Source organism: Conger conger, chromosome 5 (assembly GCF_963514075.1).
Source record: "Conger conger chromosome 5, fConCon1.1, whole genome shotgun sequence".
Lineage (NCBI taxonomy): Eukaryota > Metazoa > Chordata > Actinopteri > Anguilliformes > Congridae > Conger > Conger conger.
This window is the reverse complement of record NC_083764.1, coordinates 49048085-49075993: the sequence shown is the minus strand read 5'-3', so window position 1 is coordinate 49075993 and position 27909 is coordinate 49048085. Positions and strand designations below refer to the sequence as shown.

The 27909-nt window shown below is 42.0% G+C and overlaps 1 protein-coding gene across 1 annotated transcript in view; it reads right to left on the bottom strand.

The window, feature by feature from the left end:
• Nucleotides 1–27909, bottom strand: part of LOC133129752 (serine/threonine-protein kinase Nek7-like) — a 53888-nt gene that overhangs the window by 4915 nt on the left and 21064 nt on the right. Inside the window, exons 4-9 of the mRNA XM_061244027.1 lie at nt 26437–26499; nt 23862–23972; nt 20909–21017; nt 17849–17956; nt 12850–12944; nt 2671–2784 (exon numbers count right to left, since the gene is read on the bottom strand). Coding sequence (XP_061100011.1) covers nt 2671–2784; nt 12850–12944; nt 17849–17956; nt 20909–21017; nt 23862–23972; nt 26437–26499 — 600 coding nt within the window. The remainder of the gene's footprint in view (nt 1–2670; nt 2785–12849; nt 12945–17848; nt 17957–20908; nt 21018–23861; nt 23973–26436; nt 26500–27909) is intronic.

Genomic DNA, 27909 nt, shown 5'->3' with positions numbered 1-27909 from the left:
AACGGGCCGCCAGCCTCCACCGCTGCCGCGGCGGCTAATCAGCTGGCACGGAGAAATGCAAATGCGGGCCGGTCTGGAAATGAGTCGGGGGGAATATCGGCTGAAGACGCGGAAACGTGAAATATTCATGTCCTCCGTGGACGGGGGGAGATGAGGGGGGTGGAGGGCGAACGGCACAACAAAGAACAGCGGCTGACATTTCTCTTTTCCGAATGGCTGTTCCGGCCCGTGCTGCAGCAGCGCCCCTTTCCGATCCGTTGGAGGGGACGGGCGGGAGATTGGATTGCTCCGCAAGGGAATGGGAAAGCCCTTCGCTCAATTCAACATTTTCACTCCACTGCTTTGTTAAGCTGAGATCATTCTGTTGTTATGAGAAGGGTTGATTATTTAAAATTACAAATACACAAAACAAGCCATTCAACACCAAAATCAGAGTAAAGAAGTCATAGTAAAAGGTACTTTTTATAACTGCGCTTGTACCTTTAAGACATTCTTTTGTTGCCCCGACGGATGCCATTTACGGTGTATGTGGTCTCAATTAATGTAGTGAGATCATCCAGTCTGGAGCCACAGAAAGCTGGCTTTTCACTTAGCTTTTCTGGAACTTTACCTTGACATAAAGAATGTGTGTGTCCCTGCCAGAGAAGTCTATTTTCCGTTAAACTGCGGCCGTTACATTCGAACGGGAAGGACACGTGTAGCCATGCTCTTGTGCCTAGCGATGTCAACGCTGAGAACACACATTGAACCAGATATGACAGAATGACAGAAGCCATGTGTGGCTGTTCAGACTGCTAACACAGGTGAATTTGGGTGGCTTTAGCTTCGTGACAGGGCCACACAAGGAAGGAAAGCTGAGGAGATTGCAATGGTGGCCGTGAGCGATCTCGGATTTCAGAACGGAGAGGTACCGTTGCACCCTGTCCAGCTTTTCAGCTTTTATCTGGGAATGGGCCAAACTGCCCTGCTGAGAATCACATGAGGTAATGGATAAAAACACAATGCTGAGGATAACTTGGCCATGGCAGCTAACTCAGACTACATCTAATGGCTGTACACTTCCTGTCCATATCTTGGAGCTAAAAAGAAAGGCAGCATTAGGGATTTTCAGCACAACATGTAACTAACAGTTGCTGATGGAAGATGTAAGACAGTGAACTCTCTTCAACCTGGACTTAAAGACAAAGCGGGTTCAATGTAAACTACTGACACTGCGATGTTCTTTGTAACCAAAGAGCTTGGTGGTTAGGCAACAAGACATTGTGCCTGTGACGTCCTCCAGTTTAACAATGCAACTGAGGAGGTAAAATGCAGTCTGTAGCATGATGAGCTTGTCGTATGTTTGGCAGTCTGAGAGAACAAAAAACCCAAGAATAATACTCAGCTGGATGTTCCAAGCATTAATAAACCTGCCTTCTATGAACCGGCTGTGCCAGGCAATGGCATTTTTTGTGGTTATTTGACAGATTCTTATTGATTCCCTCGAAAAAGCGGTTTTATATCTCAAGGATCAAGGGATTTCCTGGTTAAATACAGTGGAGTGCAAAAATTTGTGCACCCCTGATCACAAAGCCTTTTATAATTAATAACTAAGTGAACGGAAGCGAACCTGACCTCTAAATGGAACAACGTTAAACATGACGCATTTCTTAAAATTATAAAGCAAGATTACTTTTTATAAAAAAGAGGAAAAAGGCCCTGTGCAAAAGTTTGGGAACTTATTTAGTACTTTGTAACTCCTCCCTGGGCAGCTACAACAGTTTGTAAACGATTCCTGTAGTCTTTCAATTCTCGGTTTTGGAATTTTTCCCCATTCTTCCTGGCAGAACACCTCTAGCTCAGAAATATTTTTCAGCCTCCTTACATGTATGGCATGTTCGAGATCTCTCCACAGATTTTCAGTAATATTCAAGTCTGGGGACTGTGGTGGCCATTCCAAAACCTGCATCCATCTTTCCTGAAGGTACTTCATGGTTGATTTCGAGATATGCATCGGATCATTGTCTGGCTTGGGATACCCAACCTCTCTTCAACTTCAATGTTTGAACTGGCCTTTGAACATTAGCCTCTAGAATTTCTTTGCATTTGGTGGAATCCATTCTTCCTTCCACTCTCAGAATATTTCCTGTGCCCCCAGCTGCCACACAACCCCAAAGAAAAAATGGATCCAGTTCCATGCATGAGTCACATTGTGCCGAAAGGCTTCAGGCCTCTCAATGTTTTCTTTTGCATACTTCAGATGCCTAATTTTGTGTTGAGGTTGTTCATTCTGGCAACTCTGCCATGTAGGTCTTTGTTGTTTAAAGTACATTGTACTGTTATCCTGTGAACAGCTAGACTGTGTCTGCTACTCTTTTTTGCAGTGATGTGAGTCATCTTTTTAAAAAGTAACAAAGAATAATCCAAAAAGGTTCCCAAACTTTTGCAGAGGGCCTTTATACACAGTAAGAAATGAAAATAAAGAGCAATCTTGCTTTGAAACTTGCAGAAAGGTCTCATGTTTAACTGTTTAACTCTGAGTTCAGGTTTGCTTTCAATCATGTACAAATTCATTGTCAAAGACATTTAAACCAGGGGTGCCCAAATCTTTGCACCCCACCATAAAGGTTAAATAAAATAAATAAATCCACTGGGGAGCGAGTGTGGGCGGAGCTAAAGGACAGTGGGTACCTCTTCGGAGTAGTGGTCGGACGGCAGAGGGGGGTAGTCGCACTGCTCGATCTTCTTACACAGCGAATACAGGCTCATCTTGTCCCCGTAGAAGGGGCTTTGAAGGGCAGCCATCTGCAGAGGGAAAAAAAGGGGGAAAGAGTCACAAAATGAGTGGCGTCGCTAAAGGCTACCGCGCGGTTGTCCAAGGAGCTATTGGAATTATAACCGAAGCTGAACGATGTCAAAACATTCGTGAGAACAAAAACGCCAGTGAGAACGTCTCGAAGCCGTTTGGAAATGCGGTTTTTGACTTGACGCTGTTAACGCTGAGGGGGAGTGACAAGTTGTCTGTGATGTAGCAAAAGGGATACGCAGACCATCCGTCAACAAATCTGCGTCCCTCTGACAAGCACCTCCAATCTGATTCAGAACTGCCCGCAGGAGGAGCTGACTAAGCCCTGGCTGGCGGACAGCTTCCCTGATGAACTGAAAGATAACCCTCATTTGCCACTTGATATATGACACAAAATAAGACACTAACAAAATTAGACGGTGTCAGGTGGTTAGGTATTACATATTCAGTAATGAAGCAAAATATTATTTTTTAAACTAAAACACACTTTTTCCCAAAACATTTAAAGTAACACTTGTGTACACAAACATTCCAATATTTAAAGCCCAATTAGTCTCACAAACACAGTTTGTAATACTGAGAAAGAACAAGGCAGAAAAAGTACTGCACTTACTGCTGTAAAAGGAGTACATCGGAGAAAAAAATGTCCGAAAGAGTGTGTGCGCGTGTGTGTTTTTGTGTGTGTATGTCGCTACCCAGTTCTACACGGTAGAACCATTAAACATGCTATGTCAGGTAGACATTATGTCTGATGTCAGTCTCACTTAAGATATTCACTGTTCTGGCACCCTTTTTATGTACAGCAACACTTCATAATGTTATTAAGGCTTAATAACAAGTTGTATTCCACACTAGGTTTAAAAGGTCTGCCGTTGGTATGAGGATACAAAACACAGCAATTGGTTTTATGACATCATTTGGAATTATAGCACGGATTAAAACTCCGTCATCCTTTAAAACATATTTAATACCATTTTAATGATGGGCTAAATATTTTGTGTTTTTTAACAATATATAACACCATTATTAATAATCGATTTAGCATTATTAACAGTACGAATGATAGTGTTACTCAAGTCGTTGTTCTGGCAAGAATCCTGTTATGTGATAAACAGGAAATGCAGGGATCCAGAAATGGATGCCAACATTCATGCACATAAACTCAGGAGGAAAAAACTATGCTTCCTTCCCAAGTAAAAAGTACATCACGACTAGCTTGGACTAGATGCCCGTTTAAAATTCATAGTAAGATACTGGGAGTGTAGTTGGTTCACTAGGCAAGATTACAGCTCTACTCATCTTTATGGCTTTGATGTTTGTGATGCAGACCTGTTACCGCTTATGGTTCTACATCCATTTTTCTGTAATGCAGAAGGGAAAATCAGTGGAGAAACCCAGGCTTCCATGAGAAATGTTAGAAGCTGCTAGAAGGTTGGCAGCAAGACCGTATTCTGCACCAGCACACTAAGCATCAAGGTGTTTTAGCTAGGCACGCCATCCAGGAGGCCACAAATGAGGGCTTTGAGACCGACAACTCCTCATCTTTGGGAGAACAAAGTAAACGGGACCAGACGAAGCACACAGTGCTTCAGTAACTACACTGACAATAAGAAGGTTGCAGATTTGAATCCCATTAAGGTGCACTGCTGGCCAAAAACCACCTGAATCACTAAAATAAACTACCAGCCCAAATTTGTAAATGAGTATGTAAGCCGCCCATTCTCATTTAACATGATAGTAAGAGGTGTGGGAGGTATCCGCGAGGCGATTGCTGTCTGTGCCCGGCCCATGATTCGCTGACTCTCTCTGACATCAGTGCTGGAGGTGGGGTGAGGGATAGCCCCGCCCACTGTGGGATAAGAAGAAAAGTCTAATCTGTGGTGACAAGCGTGCGGCTCATTGGCACAGCGTTGCAATGCAGCGACATAGATAGGCCCCCCTTCCCACCTCCCCACACCTCACCCCCTCCTGTCCTCCCTCATCCTCTCTCTCCCGAGTCTGCACGTCTTAAGCCAGGATTCTGTTTTTCCAAAAGTTTAGAGATAAATTTAGAGCACACTGCAAATGTGATAATTTCACGTTCTATTCGCGAGATGGAAACACTCCTTCTGCAATGGTGGGGGGTGGTGTTAGCTTTGGCTCAACCATTCCCAATCTAGCCTCTTCCTCAAGTTAAAGAAAACACGCATACCTCAGTAGTTTCATGAAAAATAATCAAAATATAAAAAGGTCTTCCGAAATGCCACCTCACCCAGTAGTGGTTCCTCACTTTTACCGAAATGTCAGTATCCCTGTGCTTGTACTGATGGGGAAAAGATTGGGTTTAGAGAGTACGCATGAATTTGAAATCATTTTCTATGTCTTGCGGATTTTTTTTGAAAGCAATGAAAATGATTAGAAATGACAGAAGCAACTGACACATCAAAGGGAAGAAAAACTATGGGCTCTCGATGTGAGCATCACAGATGCTAAAAAATGCTGCTTGTTGTTCTTTCTCAAGAAATTCAGGCCATTTTCCACGTTCTGCGATTCATTACTTGGCTGCCTGTGCGTGTGTGTGTGTATGCAACAGAAATCGTGTGTGACAAAGAATGTGTCTAAGAATTCATTAAAAAATATGCTCCTGGCAGCACCACAGACACATCAAGCAGTAACAACATGTAAAAAAAAAAAAATATATATATATATATTTTGGCCAGCAACAAACTAACGATCACAATTTTCGTACGACAGCTTGTTTACTTTAAAATCAGGCTCAAGAGTGCCTGAGCAGACTGACTCAGTAACTGCAATGCATTTTTATATGTGGACTGCAGAGAAATGTACATGTATTTGGTGCATGTATCCCCTCACATTATTTTAGGAAAGAAAACCTTCCCAATTAAAGGGCTAAACAAGGACTGATGCATTTCCCAGGATCTCCGGCTTTGCTGGATATAAAAAATAAAAAATAAACCGTTGTGCTTTTATTTTGATAGTTTTTGCTCTATTCATCTGGTTCATTAGTGGCTGCTTGTGGCCCTGACAGCTGCTCGCCCACTTCTGCTCCCAGCAGCCGAATTTTTCAGGCTAATTTGATCCTCCACGCCGGGACGGTGGTTGGGGAGGGTGCGGGATGATTGACTCGGCCCCTGACCTCCGGGGCCCGGCCGCCGGCTCGTTAGTATTCCTGGGCGGTGCGTGCGGCGCATGCCTGCTGTCTGTCTGCGGGGGGTCGTCGACGGCGACCGCCGGGCTGGACTGCGGGGCCTAGGTGCGAACACATCCCCCGCCTGCACTGGAGGAAGGGAGGGGAGGTCGATACCGCCATTCGCACTAATCTTATCCTCCCCCTCTCCCTCACGTGCACCAATTAAAAGCTCCTCGACTCCCTTCCCCTTAATCTCGAGTGGACGCAGGTTCCGATTCAAACTCGTCGGAAACTGAGACACCGGCGTTTTAAAAGAGGGAAAAAAGGGAAACATTTGATCCCATACCTCTGCATGTTACAGTTTAATGATGCCTTAATCAAGGAGAAATTCCACTCCTCTGAAAAAAAAGAGCTTGACAGAGGACAGCAATTAAATATTCACCAACTGTGACTTCAGAAGCCTCTTCCTCTTGTTTAAAGATGTTTTTCCAAAAAAAGGAATACACTTTCAAGAACTGGGATTGATAATGAACTTCTCACTCCCGTGCTCAGAAGAAGAAAATGGAGAATCAGCTAGAAACGTAGAGGGAAAGACCAAGTGAAAAACATGGGAGAGCCCATGTCTTTTCTGCATTAAGAAAATAAATCCTGGATCTTCACACCACGTTGATGCTGATTTAACAAATTAAACACTTAAAAAGAAGAACTTCGAGACTCATGTTAGAACTTTGGTCTCTAGTTAGCTAGTACAGCTTTATTTAAAACTTGCATACAAGGGCGCAGATTTAAAAATTAAATAAATTACAAAGATACTTCACTGATACTTCCAAAAAAATCTTCACTGTTTGGATGTTTGTTTAATAGGAGAAAATATTTGGTCACAGCATGGACTGCAAACTATATTATCCTCAGAAATACATTTTAAAAAATGATTAATTGTTCAAACAATCACATAGGAAATCCATTTTGATCAAATAGCCAGCTGAGACCCTGAAAGCATGCATTTGTGTTGCCTTGCGAGTGTGTGTTCGATGTTCATGAGCGGGTCGGGGATAGAGCTTGCATGGCAGGATGGCTTTGATTATAGTGCACTATAACTTGGAGACAAACATGGGTTTAACATAAGACTTAAGGATACAATAGGTAAGATTTTTGTGTTAAAACATTGTTAAAAGACCATTGTAAATACCTTACTATCGTTGAAAAAGGCTCACTGACATGCTGACTCACCTTCTGCCTGTGTTTATCGTCCTAAAATTCGGGTTTCAAAATACACAGTTGATGGCCAGACACTCTGTACCAAAACATTGTATAACTGTACAATAATTCAAGCTCATTGGTTGAAAATTGCCACAGCCAATGGTGTTTCAACATCAGCGTTTACAGAGAAGGGGGTGGGATAAACAGTGTTGTGGTTTGAAGGTGTTTGTTGCTGCTATTCTTCTCTTGACCGTTAGAAGTCCGAAATTACCTATTGTACCTTTAATATTAAATTCCCTGATCAAGATCAAGACCGAACTGTCTTAGCGGCGTGTCCATTTTTGTTCACTTCTGAACACAGCATCCAGCCATTCTTTGGTCACAACCCACAGTTCACACGTCTGGGCACACAGCCACACAGGACAGAAACAAAACACTGACGTGTAACATAAGCACATATTTTCCATTGCCTTACACATTTTAAAGCACATTCCAGTCTTAAAATCCAAGGAAAGCTTCAGCCCAGAACCTAGCACACAGGGGGCTGGCCAATTCACAAGGTACCTTCTGCAGTGGAAAGATGTATGAGTACAGGGTGGGTTTAAACAGAACGGTTCCGTTTGCCTGAAATGGCGCAAATGGGTTGTAGTGCAGGGAGAAAGCAAAGCAACTTCTCAAAATCAGGCTGGTGAGAGGCTTCACATAAAACTCTTTCCCGGGGGTTCATTATCAAATACAATTTCTCTCCGAGCTCCAACTGAGCAAACATTACAACAAACATAATGCTGGACTAATTATAGTTCTTGAGTCCAGTCCTAGGTATCAACCTTCACAATGGGAGTGGGGTGCACTTATTTACATGGATATAATCTTCTTCAGAGAGCTTCAGAGACTATGTGATTCATGGGACAGGAATGACTGGAACAGTGGGATGTACAGTGCTCCCATTTTAGGAGCCTTTGCCCCTGAAAATTGATGTGTGCTAGCTTGAAAAATAATTTAGGAGTACATCTACTCATTGGGATGCATTACAGTGCTCCCACATTTCTAAACTTCGGAGCACATGCTCCTTGGAAATAAATGTTAGCCTAGAACCGTTGTGTCTTTGAGACACATTGCAATCAATGAGCTGCTATATGGAGCTCAAACGGAACGTTCCGGCACACTGGATGCCATCTGCTTACTGCCTTTCAGAATTAAGGCATGAGCTACAAAACAGCAAGGGGAAGCTGTCTTTATACTGGAACTGTAAAATATATGTCTACATGCATATATTTTCTCCTAGGGGTTCTTTTATTTGTATTAAAATGAAATGGCAAAGACTGAAAATATTTCCTGAGTGAAATGCCAAATTAGTGAAATACATTGTAAGAATATGATACTATATGAAAATAGGTAATAAGACATTAATGATTAATTAAAAATGGTTTGATTTTCAAGTTGTTATTAAACAATAAGCAGGAACATTTTATTAGATTGTCTACCAGTATAATATTTCCGAAAATAGCCCTTTTTGGTACCAAAGCTGGCTTGCCCCATCAGCTGATGAATGGTGAACATTGAACGTTTTCAGCTAACAGGACAAATCCGCAAGTTTTAATTCAAAACACCACACAATAATTTCATTTTTTATTTTTTAAGTTTTAGCTTCTTAACCCTTTTCAAAGCATCAACAGTTTCAGTGAACTCCCATGATCAACTGAAGACACCCAGCACAAGTTCATGGCTTTAGACTATGGAAATACACCTTTCCATGTGAACACCCGTTTTTCTGTACCAGAAACGCACAAGAGGACAAGACACCGTACTATATAGCTTTGATTTTAAATGATGTAAGACTGACCACTGATGTCTCCACCGAAGAAGCCACCTTTGCTGTGGTGGCTCTGATTAACAATTGAAACTATACCTGAATGAGGATGACTTTGCAGTTGAAATCCAAGTGAATCAGGCTCCATTTTGTTTTTATTGTTATGCCTATTACTACCGTTATCATTAGATCCTCCATGTGAGCTGAATGTGGCTGAAAGTGACAGCTAGCACCATCAAGATCTGGTGATATGTACAGATTAGCTAAAAGGACCACCATTTTATGAATAAAATTTTCAATAAAACAATAGTGCCCTTAGAAGATTGTCTCAATATGATCAGCTGGTCAAATTCGTATATAGTCTATTGATTCTGCTGACACCATTTGCCAATTAGTATAACACAGCAGCTAGCTAGCTAGCCATTTGACATTATTATTGGGATTCCAAGGAATAATTCTGGAATTCCACAAGGGTTCAAGGGGCATATCTACTGGAATTCAAAGGAAAAATGTACAATTTGTTTCCCTGTGCCACTGACACACAGTGCACTATACAATGATGTAGTTTCCAAATATAGGCTGCATCAATAAGAAACTATCTAAAAAATAACTGCTGTAGTGCAGATAGTGATTTCGTATCGTAAACATTTAATAAAGGCAGGATGAATGTAAAAAAACTCCAAAGTGGGAGGACCAAGACAGACAACAGAAGAAGTTAACGGTACTTGGTGTTGGACTTTCCTCTAAAGAGCTGTAGCCATGCTGTTTGTCTCCTATATCAAACTGTTTTGCAGTGAACACAGAACCTTTTTCAAAAATACACGTGAGCAGCTGTCGTGGGGAACTATCTAAAAATGTCATTAAATAAATGACTGCCATTTGCTTGTGGGCCAAGATGGTTAGACAAAGACCAATGTAGAGATAGGATGGGATCCAAGTGGTTCACCACAAAAGTGATTCTGAGGAAGTGTGGGGGCTCAACCCAAACTAGAGGGTCACTACTAATGTAAAGCATGGTATCCCTCTCCTCTCAAAAGAGGCATTCCATTAGCAACACAAGTATGGTAGGGGCAAGCCCCATAAGGCCAGTGACTTGGAAATGGGAACCAGTAACCCTAAAGCCATTTAAAGCAACACATCTACTTTAAAGGAGGATTTCGGGCACGGCCTTCCTCTACATTTCCCATTTTAACCAGCGTGTTGCCCTGCGCCGCCAGCTTCCAACTCGGCTAAGGCTATGCCAAGTGCAGATAGAGCTGTTTGGAGCCAACATGGCTCCCGGTATTGACAGCTCCTCCCGTTTTTTCCGAGGGAACGTGTCGATAATGCTAATCCGGCACGTGTTGTCGGGTCGGCGGGTGAATTCCGGTGGAGCGGGCGCGCGTGCTAGCCAGCCGCGGGCTCCTTGTGGTATCGACCGAAAGAGCGAGCGGCGAGGGGGGGGGTTTGGGGAGGGCGGGGGGGCCGCCGGGAACGTGCAGAGGCACGCGGCGAGCCATTACCGAGCGGCAGACGACCGCAGGGGTCGGCTGAAGCAATTAGCTTTAACCGAGGGGCCTCCTTCAAACGGAATAAAACATGACGGGACGCAAGGGGCAGGAACGGTGGATACCTGCTGCACGGCCTACGAACCCCCTTCCCCATCGGCCCCAGAAGGATGGAATGAAAAATTGATGCGCTCCAGGTCTCAGAAAGAGTTAACCGGACACACGTGCACATGCTCCAGCTTTCCGGAGCCAGAATCGATCGTGAATCGCAGCGCTACGCACATTTTCCTGGCTGGAAAGTGAGCAAACCCGCCAATAACAAACCGCAGAAATGGCTTCCGCTTCACCACCGGCTTGTCTCGGAGATGACCAGGCGTTTGGCGTGTAACCAGTACTCTGTCACCATGGAAACATAAAAACATGTACAGTCCTGATGTAATGAATCAACTTTCATTCTATAGAACCTACAGTTGAATGTTGTTTTTGGTGATAACACTCTGTCCACAATAGAAGAACATTTCTATCTCAACAGTTCTGCACAGTACAGCTGACCATAATAGTGATCGTACAGTAGATCGTATTTAGAGAATGGAAGTACATACCTGTTCTCTTAGATCACAGCTTTAGGCACAGCTGAATGCTATTATTTTTCAATATCTGTATGCAATCATCTCATCTGGAAATCAAACAAAAACTTGTCTAATAACAAGATTTACTAACATTCCCAGCTAAAATCTAAATAATTCAAATAGTTCAATTGCATGCAGTGATTGGCCCAACAGAATCCATTGGCGACTACAGTAAATGTGCAGTGCTATGTAAATCATCATAGCACACAACATGCACAAGCATTTAATTCAAGAGCAATTAAGTCATCAACTTACAAAGAGCAAGAGAACAACAGATACTTTTGCTCTTTGTAAGATGATTACCCAAGCTCCCTTGAATGAAAAGCTTGTCTACGTTATGTGCTATGAAGGTTCACTTCAGTATCTTGCACACCACTGTTTTACTGTTGTGGATTCTGTTGGCACAATCACTGTATGCAACTGAACTATTTGAATTCTGTTGATTTTGTCAGGGAATGTTAGTAGCCTCCATTTTTCTGCTGACATAATAACTGCATGTAATTGAACTATTTGAAGGGTTTTTAGTGGAATTAGATTGCACTTTTGATTTGATTTTGTTTGCTATTCTTGTCACTAAATTATTTTTTTTGTTACATTTCCTGCTGAAGATGGGTATGCTGGATGAGGGTTTCCTTCTCTCTGCAGGTCACATGACCAGAAACTAGACACTTGCTAGCCATAGTTTTTGCTTAGGTCCTTGAACAAGGCTACTAAAACCTTTCCATCAGATGCATTGTATTGCAGAACTGATGCCAACTTGGAGAAGAACACCCAGCCCAAATTCACTTCACTAAATGTCTTTTTTTCCCCAGTGCTAGTAAAATAGATTGGAGGGGGAAATGGAAAATTAGAGTTAAATTCATGTTTTCTTTAAAAGGAATGGAGTATTTCTCCATAAATGGGCACCAGTTCTAAAATGGAAGGCATGGTGTGAAGGGTTCAGCAGAACTAAGGCTGTCAAGGGTCTCATTTCTGGTTACATGACATGTAGAAGAAGGACCCCCACCATACCCATGTTCAGCAGGAGTTCCTCACTGACCCTCTGATATGTTATGGTCATCTCCATGGAGCTCAGGTGTTGGTAAGGTGCCATGGGAACAGTAGTCAGCACAGTGAGAAACAGCCTTGCAGTGACCATGATCTCTCACCCCTGTAGGCCTGTAGGATGTAGGTACTGTTGAGTGTATCCTCCATCCACCCCCCCACCCTTTCTTGAATCCCCAAAAAGGATTCAAGAAAGTGTGCACTAGCCTTCCCCTCTCTTCGCTGAAAGTTTATTTTCCCTGCCAAATTCTCCTTCACCTCCCTGGTCTGAAAAACTAAAAGAAACTACAGTAAAATCCTGGCCAGTTTCCTGAGAGAATTTAAATGTGAGGCATTTCCTCTTTATTATCTGAACAGCAATCCACATACTGCATGGGCACGATGGCCCTACTACAGGTGGCAACCTAAACAGAGCAATGGTTGCATCACCCAAACGGGTGTTCCAAATTCAAATGAAAAGGTGCTCCCTTGGGCCAGGTGGTCTATTTCTACCCCTCTCTAGGGTGGTGCGCACATTCCTAGGACAAAACCGCAGTGTCTTTTCTGAAAATAAATAAATAAATTAATGACACCTGTTTTCAGAAACATGCGTAAATGTCATATACGTCTCGCACGCGAACTACTACTAGTTTCCGCGACGGAAGGTTTACCTCGTAAAAGGTAAATGAAAGGTATTTTGACCTCGTAAGATTTGGCTGGCATGGCGCCGCCTCTCGTAAAGACAACCGGCACGAGCCGGGCGGGTCGAGGGCCTTGTTGTTTACCTCGTAGAGCAGGCAGCCGAGCGACCAGATGTCCGATTTGAAGTTGTACCCGTTCTCGTGAATCCTCTCGGGCGACATGTAGTAAGGGGTGCCCACTGGAACACAAGAGGGAGGGAGGGAGCGCAAGTCAGCCAATTCCATTGCTGAAAGGGACCTTCAAAATGCATACACTCAGGGGGGCCTCATATGTCAGCCGTAGCCAGGGGGTGCGGAAATAACTGAGGATGGAGCGTGGAGGCATTTAGCCGGCTGTAATTTAATGAGGACGGGAGAGCAAAGTGAAGGATGGGAGAAGCAGATGATCTCTAAGGTACATTCATAGGTGTGTTTGACTCACGGCAGCAAATAGCCCCAGTGTTTCCCATGGCTGCTTAAGTCTCCCGGTATGTAATGACTCCAGTTTTCAGTTGTGCCTACAGTCCCACGGTACTGTATCTAATAACTCTACTGTTTCCAATTGCTGCTGCAGTCTTACAGTGTCTAATAACTTCTCAGCTTCCTATCTGCCGGAGACTCACAGTAGGTACCGACTCCACCGTTTCTTACTGCTACTACTGTCACAGTACTAATAACTCCCCCGTCACCTACTGCCGCTGTGAGTCACCGTCGTTAGTCATGCATTCTCCTGAACTCCCACTTTCAGTGCAGTAGAAACCAACATTGTAGCCATTATATTAAAGGCGCCGTTTGCCAAAATGTTGGTGGCTGGGATTATTATTATTAAGTTCAGCTGGAGCTCCATCAAATACAGAGCCTAAGGTACAACATGATGGCAAGCTGTATTTATACATTTATCAGACATGCAGGGTAGAGACGTCCGTCAACCTGCTCGTCCGTTAAGACTATATAACTAACATAACTAATTATTAACTAATTATTGACCCTGTTAAACGGCATTGCAATTTCTTTGAATATGCCAGATGTTATTAAAATGACAGTGTCAAATCAGTGCTGGTGCTAGCACTGGACAGAGAGTCCTGTGTGCTACTGTCCAATTTCATGAGGTTCAGCACAGGCCTGGGAAATTATATGCAACACTGCACACAAAATAATGAGAGTCAATGCTGCCCATGGTACATTCCGGAATCAAAGTGTCAATCAGGCACGCACGTTCAGGCTTCAGAAATTCAAGAACTCCCAAATTTTACACGGTGCATGAAGTTGCTCCCTTGTGGAAACATGACTGAAATAAGGGCATTAGAATAGAACAAATTGAGTGCAGAGCAATAGAACAACCGTATGTCCTTCCTGACATAGCCAGTAGCACGTTTCTGCCACCAGATGGTGAATCAAGATTTTATTTTGCAGTTTGCAATTACAAAAGGTTTGGCATCACTACTACTCTTAGCACGAATGTGTCACCTTTGAAAACAAAATATCCTTGTAATATTTATGCTTTTTACTCATTATCACTAAGTGTCACACACTAATTTAGTGCTAAATTCTAAATAAAACAACACAACAAGAAGCGATGTTTAAGTTACATATGGTAGGGATTCACATGGGCTCCAGGAAGACTAGCTGCTGACCATACAGTAGCTTTTGGAGATGTGAATAAACATCTAAACATCACCTATGATCAGTCCTCCAGGTAGAATCTGTCTAGCTTCCTCAGATCTGTTGTTTGTCTGGTGTTACCCACTTTCACAAATCACATCACATCCATAACTGTGGTCTGGAGACTGCAATGGCCAGTCAAGACTGATTCTGTTAACGACCACTCGCCTTTGAGCCGTACTTTGGATAATTATCTCTGCATTGTTGTTGTGTTATGTATACATGTTTTGCCATTTTACATCTCTTCTGATTAATGCAGAAGGAATTTCTACGTATTTGGACCAGAGCAACAGAGGAGACCTCAGGAGCTTAATTCACCTGTTGGAACATTGTCACCCCCCCCACGAGCAGGTGTAGCCACATTGTAAACAAAGGACCCAGCTCATGAACAAGTGTGGTCTTGCTGAGATCTTTTTAGAAATTAAAATGTGATTATTACAAATCAGTTATGCAAAAATGATACATTTTAAGCATTGTATTCAAGGCTCTGCAAGAGCACTGCATGTAGGCAGACCATTTTTGAATGATGCATCAAACTTTTGAATGATTATGGAACTTTTGGGCTCCCTTCCCCCACTGTAAAGGTACGAAGTACCCTTCAATTGCTTTTTGAACCTTCTGGGGATCCCTCTGACAAAAATCCCTGCTCAAGAGCCTATGAATGATTTATAAAGCAGTTACTGTCTGGTAATGAACAAGTAATACACATTCTATGAAGGCTTTATGAATCAGACTCAGTGCTTCACAGTCTATTCACTGTAAGTGGTGGCTAGCCATAATGTAAAGAAAATAAGATTCTGGCAAACTAACTGCCAGGTCTCAAAGGAACAATTTTCTATGGAACAAAATAATATCGAACTGCAGAAGTATTTATAGAAATAAGTATGTAAACTGAAAATGAGGCCGAATTAGCCTTTTCTAATTAAAGTACAAAAACACATCAATATGAATTCTTCAGAAAAACAAACTGTGATCTCCTGACTCCTCACTTGTTAACTGACTGTTCAACTAGGGAGCTCCTTTTAATTTGCCATTGTGCCTGCAAATATCATTTCTGCAGTCTTCAGGGACGGTTTGAACAAAGTATCTCTACATCCATAATTAGATATTTGTAGAGAAAATGAAAAAAACCAAAGCCACTGCAAAAAAAATTTTTTGCCATTCCAACGGAAATTCATATACTGTATGAATTTCATATGTACAGTATATAACATTCTTTGTCATGAGTGAAACGCATGAGATATGTTTTAGAAAACACCTCTCGTTGTCTCAACAGTTAAAACAAATTATATATTATTATTCTAGCTAATTATCTAATTATCTAATTATCTATAATTATCTTATAATTGTATTTTGGTTCAAATGAACAATTTACAACAATGAGTGAAAATATTTTATGGAATAAATATTTAAATAAATAAAGCCTTCAAATGTCATTAGATGAAGGTGAGAAGGTAGAGATGGTCCTGTTAAAATCCTACAGATTATTACAATATGGTTTGCTTCATATTTATATTGTGTTAATGAAGAGTACGAACGGTTTGATCTCTATCTATCTAAAATGTTCCATATACAGTATAGTTATGAGAGACGCATCCTCAAACGCATCGACACCCCCAACCTCACATGTACAGCACATTCACACAGCAAGTAAATAAACACATACAGTGCGCAAACACACCACTCGTATCAGGCCCAAAGAGATGGAGTGAGAAAGAGAGGAACAGAGAGACAGATAGAGAGACATAGAGAGATAGAGAGTGCTTGCTTTGGCGATAAATAAACTGGCTGTATATGGTGTTGAAATAAAGTTTAGACTGAAAACATGTTTATAATTCGAATTTTTAGGATTATATTCTCTTATTTGGATGCTTCAAACTGCATTCGATATATAAAAAAAAATTGATTGCTAGTATTTCTACTTAAAAATGTGTCATGGTAATGAATTTGTATCTTTAAAGCATGAAACTGAAAATGTGTCAAAAGTTTAATATCTCAATACATTTAGATCGGCATCTGATTCAAAACAAACAATAATTAATGTGTGTCACGTTCATTTTGGCTACTACTTTAATGACAATCACCTATCTTTATAGCCTCGACTGTCAGCTTCATGGCTGCACACACACACAACACTCCACAACAACTAAAAACCTATTAGCAGTTTCTTCATCAAATATGACCGACTTCAAAAAAGACCAGAAATAAAATTTAAAAAGAACAGCATTACCCTAATCACTACATCTCTGACTGAACATTGGTTTCTTTTATTTATTTATTGATTTATTTATTTCAAGTCAGCAATCCAATGGAATTGACAGATTTAGCATTCCAATTATTTCAGCTAGAGGTAACGTGGTACGTTTTGTCAATTTCGCTCTTTCTGGTGGTTATTCTGGTTATTTACTTATTCACTTAGACAAGTTTACAAGCCAGTTAGTTGTGCTGAGCGTAGCTGTCACAGGTTTGGGCGATAGCTATCTGCTTGATTTGTTTGTTAAAGTTGTTTGTGGTGAAGTTGCTTGCGGTAGATTTTCTAGATTGCTGTAATGTTAATGTAGCTAAATCTTGCTAGCTAGTGAGCTATATACAATATATAGCTAGAGTGATTTTCCTGGTTAGATTATTTGTGATCTGAAGTGGTCTGAACGCACTTTAATGTGTGAACGGCTGATAATCCTTAATTAATTCTGGCTAGCCATTCTTCGCCGGCATTTAATGACTTAATGCCTCTCTTTTGGATTGTTAATCTCACAGTTTGTGTACTATAAAAGCTTGTCATGGACCCTGTTGGCTTATTGCTGTTGTTACTACATGCATGTATAGCACAGCATTCTATTAGCTACAGTATCTGCTGTAGCTACCTAGCTATCTGAACTGGTGGTAAACCCGTAACAGTTATTTTTACTTCAAGTTCCTGAATACCCGTGAATGCTACTACCAACTGATTTTTATCAAGCCTATACAGTTAAAAATAGCTTCTTCTATGGCAACAAAATGGCGGTGGCATGTCAATTACATCAATCTCTTCCCTTCGATTAAGAGATCTTTTATTTTATTTTTTTTCTCAGCCAAACTGTAAAGGAAGGAAGTGACAGGCTGTTAACAAATTGGAAACATTGGGGTCTTCCCAGATGTCGGTGGATAGGAACTGCACGAGTGCAAGGCCGACATGAGAAAAACTCAAGGAAGCTCTGTAAGTGTCTTGTTCACCCAGCATTGGGCAGTGGCACAGGCCAGGCCAGACTCATTACATCCAGACGCCATCGGCAGTCACAGCAACTGGAAAACCCGGAACCTCGGGGGTAAAACGTAAATGCATATGTATAGGCGAGGGGCTTTGGGGAAACTCGGTTTTAGACAACAGACACACGGTTTAAATCCGACCGTCAAAACGGACAGCATCCCGGCCTGGGGGTAATCAAGGGGGCGTTGTGCTTACCTAGAGAGTGAGCTGCCGTGGTTTTGGAGCTGAAGAATCGCCCCAGTCCCAGGTCTCCCAGTTTCACCACCCCTGTGGCAGTAATGAACACGTTTGCTGGCTTTATATCTGCACAGAGAGGAGAAGAGTGCCTTTAATTGTTGGCTCAGCCTCAGATAAACAGGTGAACAAGCAGAAGATATAATTGGTCATAGCCAATTATAAACGTACAATGGCGCCGCTAATGGGGATGTATCTTACGTTTTGTGATAAAAGGGCATTTACAAGGAAAATGACTACTGAAGGTTCCGGGTAATGGCACGTCCCTGCCGGCTGCATTAAACTTAACTTAAATCAAATTTAAGAGGTTTGTGGCAGACACTTGTATAAGCTACAAACGAGGTGCTGTGTTAGGGAAAGCATTTGCTTCCAGAAAGAGAAAAAAAGGCAGAAAACAATTAGGACTCCAGTCATTTGAATACTTAACCAAAAGCATTTCACATCACAGACACAACATTGTGAGCATGGCAACTGCTGAAATCTACAGGGTGTGAGTGTGTATGTGTGCGTGGGTGCATCAGTAGAGTTATGAGAGTGATGATGTGAGAATAAGTCCCTGTGCGTGAGAGTTTGGGCATGGGTGTGTGCGCGTGTGTATGTGTGTGTGTATGTGTATCTGTGTGTGTGCGGGTGTTTGTGTTAGTGTTTCGACCCGGTCTAGGGTTTCGACCCGGTCTAGGGTCAGGCCGTGACAGGGTAAAGGATAAGGAGATGGAGTGAAGAATGGGGAGTGGGAACAAAGCAAACACTGCAGACCGATGAGTAAGTCCGGTCCTGCCCGCCTAAACAAGCTTAAATAAACCTCAGCTAGTCTTCGAAAGCTTACCACGCTCAAAGCGGCGTGTAGCCAACCCCAAACAGAGATGAGGTGTCCTCCCAGGATCACCTTCAAAAATAATGAAGGAAAATAACAGCAAAAAAAAAAATAGTGTCCCGTTGGAAGGATGCAATCACTCTAAACGACCAGAGCCACAATACGACGAGCACAGGGGCAAATCAAAGTTACAGTCAGGGTGGGCAAACAGGGTCGAGCATGAGAAAGGTGCTCGAACAAACCGAAAATGGTTGGGCCGGAATCTGATTCGTAAGGAATGAAGCAAGGGTCGAAATCTGATCAGCAAACAAATCAAAACGGGCTAGGTGAGAGTTGCAAGTCAAACACAAATACAATCATACACAAGTAAGGAGAAAAAATTGCCAATCTCAGGCAAACCAGAAGTAAAACTAAGATAATTGTGCATCCACAAAGGTTTACGACAGGTTGTAACAGTAAGTATGTGTGTGATAGTGTGTATGTGTGTCCTTGTGTGTGTGAATCTGGGCATATGCATATGTGTGTGTGTGTGTGTGTGCGTGTGTGAGAGTGTCAGTATGTGTGTGATAGTGTGTAAGAGTGTCATAGGTTTGTGCATATCTGTGTGTATGTTGGGAAGGGGATCAACAGTTGTCAATTTGCAGTTAGACATAGACATAAAGTCTCCTGAAAGGGTCTCAGTCTAATCCCAGGCAGATTTTTCCAGAAGGATTCCATTGCATCCAGCTACACGACCCAGCCAGAGCCCAGCTGCCTCTTTTCAACACAATATACCCTTCCTCAATGTGACACCCCCCCCCCAATGTGCACGCGCGCACACACACACACACACACACACACACACACACACACACACACACACACACACACACACACAAGGTCACCTTTACCATTATACAACACTGCCATCACCTTACACTATATTTCCCCTGCAGCTTTCCTAACATAGCTCTTATTGTAGTTTCTAATGAATAAATTCATATTGCCACTCAAAAAGAAATCAATGCGCTATTACAATGACAGATTACAGTTTCCTGTGCATTTCTGCAGGACTCTGAAACATGCCAAAGGAACGCGAGTGGAAATTTCTACCTCAGTGGAGAAGGAAAGAAACACTAATTCAGCCCTGGCATGACCACCGTAAAAGAAAACAAACTAAACGTGTGACGAAAGACAGCTCAGTACACGCAGAAGTGATAATGATCTTCACTGCGTGGAAACCACTGAAAAGCCACCTGCTGATTGGTCAACAATTACAGGAAGTGCCGATTGGATCAGCAGGGTTTTCTTGCTGTGAACAACATAAACAAGTCCTCCCGTTTAAAATACAATGTACAGGCCAATGTACAGTGCCCTCCACGATGTTCGGGACAAAAGCCCATTATGTCTTGATTTGCCTCAGATTTGCCACAATTTTAGATTAGGAATCACACAAATAACATGTGTTTAAAGTACAAAAGAGGCCATTTTGAGACTGAGAAACAAGAATAAAATGGTTAGTCACGTAAGCTTAACAAAATCAACTGTTTTGAACATAATAATTATCAGAATTAAGAGAGTACTGGTTAGCTTACTAATCGCAAAGGGACTGCCAGGCCAAGGAAGACCTCCACGGCTGATGACAGAAGAATTCTGTCCATAATAAAGAAAAACACCTGTCCGACAGATCAGAAACACTCCTCAGGAGTCAGGTGTGGTGTGACCACTGTCCGCAGAAGACTTCATGAACAGAAATACAGGTGCTACACTGCAAGATGCAAACCACTGGTGAGACACTATGTGCTCAAGTTCAAGCGAATGCCTCAAAACTCATTGGTTGGCGGTTCATTCTACAGCAAGACAATGATCGCAAACATACTGTTAAAGCAACAAAGAGGTTTTTCAACATTATGGATGGCACTGTAATGTTAAATGTAACAAACATGGAATACAAAATGTATGCATAATAAATTCTATAATATGTACCCATAGTGTATGATTTTTCCTATACCAACGATGCGGTCATAAGTGCCTACAGGAGACAGGTGTGTGAGCTGGGTAAATAAACACACGATATAGATTTGAATAGATCTTGATGAGGTAATGTCCCGCAGGAAAAGTAAGAAAAGGAAGAAAGGGTTTGACTTGGGGGCTGATACGGGACAGAAGTTTGTGCAGACGAAGGCGGGGTCTTTAACAGGCAGCTGGCTCTGTGAAGGAGGCCCTACCTCTGTGCATGACGCGCCGCATGTGCATGTGTTCCAGAGCGCTGCACAGCTGAACGAAGTACTTCCACACCGTCCGCTCTGGGATCAGACGCCTCTGCTTCTTGAAGTGCTGCAGGGAAGCAAGAGGTCCCACGGTATTAAGAAGCCAATGTAGCAGTTACAAGTCACAAGTAGCAGTTATAGTAGTAGTTGTAGGGGTATTAGTAGTAGTAGCATCAGCAGTAGCAGTCGTAGTCGTATACTTGTTAAAATGTTGTATTCATCTATTGTTTTATCTTTGTTTCATTTCCAACTACTAAAAGGACAAAATGAATACATTGTATAATTAGTCATGAGTATTACATAACAAAAGTTTTGTTTTTAAGTCATTTATAAAGAGCCATTAATCATTTCAGTTATCGTACAAACTAGCTGACAGACTGAGAAATTGTAAATTGATACTGTGGCCTTTTTTTTTCTGTACACACATAATACACAGCACTGCAATCTATTGAATATACTGTAGCGCTCTCCTCAAAGAATATTAATCACAGTATTATACCATATAAAGCAGGCATGATCAATCATTACCAGAGCTACCAATCATTATCTAGCAGACCACAATAAGACTGACCAGCATGCATTGTTCTGAGTTTCAGTTCAAAATAATCAAGACTGGACTGTGAACTATTAAACACTCCCAAAATAATTCTCACCCACAATCTCCCCTTCATCGGACACAGAACTCCTGCTTTGAGACCTTCCGAATAACTCCCTTTCCCGCGTTGGTGGAAGGTGGCAGAAAAGCTTTGGAATGGAAGTCCACGTGGGTCTGTTCTCTTAAATCCTGCCACCACAAGTTTTCATGTTCAAAAATGTACTTCCGACCATGGAGGTCTGATCGAGACACAATGTCATCAACCTCAATATGAGGATTGAGTTTAACTAGTTCTTCTCGCATCTGATTGGTTGGTTCAGCACCATTTTCATTCTATTAGCTAATCAGAGCACGTTCAATATGAAGGTTTGCTATGCACTTTAACGCTTTGCCCCATGGGACCCCCCCCTCCACCCTCAGTCATTGCGGATAATTCAAGTGATCCTAGTCTTTGGCCCTTCATTCTTCCTCGGTCATACCATTACGTCATAGGGGAGCTTGCTGCACCTCAGAAGACCTGGACATTTTAAAGCAACCACAGTCCATGCAAACCTGACGGTGTAAGGGGGGGTTGCAAAATAAATACCGTGGGATACAATCCAAGTCTGAAACAATCAGAAAAACAAATACCAATTTATAAATTTATTAATTTATTTGCTCATTTATTTATTTTCTGAGACTGTATCGTGTTTTAGGAGAATGATTTTTTAGACAAAAGGATCGATGGAACTGGCAAGCTTGGCATACATTTTTAGAGGTCTCCATATTGGGCAGATAAGCAGGTGGCAGGGGAAGCTGTCCACAGCCTGGCTTATTGAACTATACATACATTCACTACTGAACAGACCCCGCCGCAGGGAATTCACTACCCATCATTACTGCTTCTTAATGCGCTCTTCAAATGCACCGTTCAGCCTTGGAGAAAAGCTCAATCCGCAGAACCCAGCTTTGCAGCGCAATGCATCATTTATGTAACTTTTTCTTCCGTTTTTTTAACACGGCGCTTAATCTAAAATTCAGGCTTTGACACTGAACCCAATGTTTTTTTTTTTTTATGTTTTTTTTGCGGTTAAAAGGTTGCATATGTTTCATATGGATCATGCCTTGTGGTAGATTGGTCTCTAAAGAATTTACAGTTCGGCAAAAAAAAAAAAAAAAAAAAAAGTATCTTAAGTTCCAGAATGTTCTGTTTAAGACTGCCTGCACTTTTTGACCTGCAGCATGAAACTTTTCTTAGAGGCTTTGTGCCTCTCTCTCGTATTCCAGGGATACAGGGATATTTTTAGAGATAATTGCATTTTGAATAAAAGCAGCCAAACCTGTAAGTATAGCTTCTTTGTCCCGACTTGCACAGTTCCACCCTTTTCAATAGATGCTGAATGACTTTAGGGAGAATGGCACTTTCTTTAATGACAGAAAGTCAGATATTCACCATGAAGGTGCCATTACTGAGGCAGGAAAACAGACAACTGATTAAGGTTTGGGAACCAAGAGAACAGTGAGGAGAAAAAGAGAAAAGTGTTCTGATCTGGAGTCTGTAAGTTTCAAGCCCAATTACAGACATTCGAAGCAGTTTGAGCCTTTCCAGGCAAGCAGGTTACCCTAATGGCAACAGACAGTTAAATGGCTAAATGGAACCCACATTCAACTTAGACCTGGACTTGAGTTCCATTTCCTATTGGCCTTGTATACCTTAGGTTCTTATGTCGATCTCTGGACGTTATACCAATGGAGTGTTTGGTTCAGTATTCTACAGGGAAGCACTTCCTGGAGTAAAGAAACCTGATTCTCTCCAAGGGTCTTTCACAGATTGAGGTAAACACATTTAATCGAGTTAGGTAGCACTGTAACAGGCTTGAGTTTCTGTCAGTGACATTGACGTCACCGAGGCAAATTCCGGTTGGTCTGCTTTGGTTACTGTCGATCAGGGACAGGCATCCCTGGTCCTCGAGAGGCAGAAATGGTCCTGGTTTTTGCTCCTTCCACACCTATAACTACATAACTGGATTCCTTTTAATTAGTTGTAGTTAATCAGGTTTAAAGAATGCAGGAGACCATGTGCTGGAGGCACTCTGAATCAGCATTTCGCAATGCTGAATATTCAGTCAAACTTTTAATCGTCCTTCAAACTCTTGTGATCAAGCTCAGATGGAACAAAGAAACGTCATGGCACTCCAGGGCCAGGGTTGCCAAACCCTGCGGTAGACACTGTATTCTACAGGTACAGATAACAGTGGGATATCCCTCCCCGACACTGTCATATAAATGAAACGCCATGCGTATGTGACTCACCACAGCAAAGGCATTCCACCCTACCTTAATCATCCGTGAGAGATCCCCTGCATCTGCCAGCTCCAGTACTATATTTAGCTCATTTCCTTCGATGAAGGAGGCATGATACTTAATTACATTGGGGTGGTTCAATTGCTGTAAATGACAAAAGAGGAAGAAGTGTTACTATTAACCATTTAAATGCTGGCTGGGTTAAGCAAAGGTGCTTTTGGGCCACAAAGTGGAATTCGTGTTTTCCTGTCATTTGGCCCAAAACCAAAGATTATATGGAACACAGTTAAAACAGACAAAGACTTGTGCTACGCATAAGGTTGTCCGTCAGCTATGCAACTCAGATACGAAATGAAAGGATTTTAAAACAGCTTTCATTATATTAAAAAGTAAGGCCAGAAAAAACTTTTTAATCAGTCCAAAGATTATACTGAACACAGTTAAAGCAGGAAGAGATTCGTGGTACATATAAGGTCATTAACATGCAAGCCAGATACTAAATTGAAGTATTTTAAATAAAGTATATAAAAAATAAACACACAAAAGGTGGCCAGAAACAACCCTTTAATAAGGGTTTATTTAACAGAACAGCTGCTGCCTAACTGAAAGGGGCTGGCATAGCTTTCTCCCTCGCCCGCAGGTCAGCGAGTGATACCACCGGCCCAGCATGCACCGGGGTAAAATCTCCACGGCGGATATCGCACGCGGAGGAGCGGGAGGCTGCCCTCGCGCTTGGCGTGACGCGTTAAGAGGATTATTAAAGGAATTCTCAGCGCTGAAATCTGATGTCAGCGGACACATGCGTTACGCTCCCTTGAATTCGCTGAACGCACTGCGGGACCGGGGCTTCAGTATCGTGAAGACCCGGTGACACGTCGTCTTTTCTCCAGCAAGAAACGGCAACACACAATGCACAACAGTCAAACGTATATATGAGTTGTAATAAGTATTATTGTTAATAATGTCAATTTCAGTATTTGAACCATGTATCCATATTGAAAAGTCAAAAACATACCAACTAATCCTCTTAAAATATTTTTTTTAACCCAGCTCCATAACAATAAAAGCCCATGAAAGCTAAAAGTGGTCAAAAGTTGCCAGCATTATTTAAACCCCTTATGGGTGGATGTGACCTGCGTGTTACATCTCTCTTAACAGATGGATGTGACACCAGTGTTGTATTTGATCATATGACCGTTTTTCAAGACACATTCAACACCGTTGAAATGCACTGTGATTCCTAGGGCTTTCTATGAGTTTTCTATAGGGTGCCTTAATCCATAATTGGTTAGCAATAATACTGATAATTTATATCCCAATACCCTGGTGACAGCATGCAAGGGGTAGTTAAAGTTAATAACTATTAATATTGTTTAGTCTGAAAATCAATATATGGATACAGGGCACAAAAGAGTATGCACAAATGTATGGTAAAATTAAATTTAGGAAGAGGCCTTTTTTCCCCACAGTTAGTTTTCATTCAGCATGACAGTGGCGGCAGTCATGTATAGTGGAAAAGCACTTTAAAAATGCCCAATCACAGAAAAAAATGCTATAAAAATGTTTCACTGTTCCACTGGTGATTCCCCAATCACAAAACAGTGTGAACTAATACATTGAAAACACATTCAGTACTTTTTTTCCCCCTGCTACAGAACAGTTTAATAGTGAGAGCTAGGCCGGTACAGTAGTGACCAGCTTAATTATCAGTGGGGCTGTTGCTGCTAAAGAAGCATTAAAAGGTAAGACGGAAGGGAAGAACACGAGAAGCAAGGACATAGCAAGTGCGCGGAGCCCCTGACCCCGCGCGGGAAAGCCTCCTCCCGGTAGAGACGGTGTTGCTAAAGGGTGTGAAACCGCGACCCGTGCAGGCCTGGCCTCTTCCTAAAGCTGTCCCCGGAGCCTTCCGGCACGTTGCCAAGATACTACGGCAAAGAGCTCAAAGGCACCGGTAAGGTCTTACACAGGTGAGAGGAGAGCGCTGTTGGGTAACGGAGCAGGTTTTCAAAGGCTCCAGGAAAGCTTGAGCGGTAATGCGTTTCTCAGTGCGAACGACAACAATCTGGGCAGGCTTTGTACAGGGGGGAAGAACGGCAAAGGTCTCTTTCCGACAGCTGGACGAAACGGGAGAATAACATCCTCAATTTTTTTAAGGAGCACGATGTATTGAACCTGGACGGTTAAAATACGAGACTGCACAGTACAAGCGGAGGTGTTTGATACTTGGAAAATGCCGCGTATAAACAAGGATTCAATAAATGAAATCATACAAAAAACATCTAAAGGCCCATAAGGGAGTCCATACGGGAGTCCCGCTAGATCGCAGTGCCCTATGCCCCCTTCTAAATATTGCTGAAAACGATAAAGCGAAAATAAATAAATAAACGAAAAAGGCAGGTTTTTTTTTGGCATAAAAAAAGATAAGAGTCAATCTCTGCCTGGAGGAAAGTCACACTGGAGCGAGTGATCTGTACTTGCCTCAGAAGAAAAGGTTCCTCTGGTACAGATCAATGCTTCTGTTTCCAGTATTACAGCGGGCTTTTGCAGAGGCACCTTCTAGAAAGCTCTGTGTGGCGTGCGATGACACCTCCCTCCTCCAGCGCCTTACCTTTAGGAGATCTATTTCTTTGATGCAATCTTGCCGAGCTTTGTCGTCCATCAAGTCAAATATCTGCGGGGAGATCAAAACAGAAGAGAGGCTATCGACAGGGCCGCGTGCACAAAGACGTCACTTCACACCAACGAAAATAGCTGAAACAAATGAGCGTTTTGGTTGTTTTCAAGTGGCTTCCATAAAAGTCTTTTAAATATTCTATTTGAATTTAGGATTGCATTTTAATATACATTTACTAGAATGCACTTGAGAATACAATCAAATAGATTTCTTTTATATTCATTTTTAATATGTTACACCATTTGGCAGAACAACATTTAACAGCTTGCACAGTGTTGCAGTTATGCTAATGGACACATACGTAATTGTTTCCACAGCTTTCTCCCCTGCATACAATCATAGAAGAGACATTGCAGCTTTGTTACACTTGCAAATAAAATCACGGGCTTCAAAGTCATTGGAATTCACAATGAATTGCTCAAAAACACTTTTTATTATGTTTTTTTTTTTTTTTTTGTTCATCGAGCAACCATCATGTGTACCCCATGTAACATGTAAATGTTACTCATTAAAACCCCAAACATGAACATATAGGTAATTTGCAACAATATACATGTGCAGATAAAAATCTCCATGATTTGTGTGTGCGCGCATCAAGGAGATTCCCAACTATATATATAAAATGTATGTATATGAAACAATTATTTATATATATATAAATATATACATATATATATACATATATACATATATATATATATATATATACATACACGTATAAATAATTATATAAAAGATAGTTATATGCTTGTAGTTTAAAATATATCTCTCTCTTTCTTTTCCAAAACAACAAAAGCACATCAATACCATGGCTCATAAATCAAGGCATAGCAGCACAGCACATCACGGAAATAAAGAATTGCATTCGAGGAAGGAGGCCTGGTGTCGTTAAAAGCTCGTTATCCGCTCGTCATTAATATGCCTACCTGACTGTGCTCCCACCTTGTCAGAGCCATCGTTAACGGTAACAAATCCTCGGCAATGTCAAGCTCACGCAACACTGAGCGACGGGTGTGCGGTTCGGAAGAGAAAAGCGGCGGTAACTAGTTATTTTAATCTTCCGCTTGCCTGTTTCCTCCCCCCCCCCTCATACACACGTGCCAGTCTCACAGGGACTGCTTTTCAGAGTGGGGCTGTGTGGTGGCAGTGAGAGCGGGGGGCCTGAAATATGCTGCCTTCACTGTCTTAGAGGAGAGCCAAGACGCCAAACATTCAACACCAGCTCGGTACAGTACCATAGGAAACAAGCAGTGGATGCGCTTCTACTCGTAATGCCACAAAATGGAGGGGTATTTCAGCGAATGCAGTGGAGCATTTATGGGCTCGACTCAAATATCTGTGTTTTTTGAATAACAGACTGCTTATATATTCTTGAGGATAAAACAGCAGTATTTTATTTATTTTATA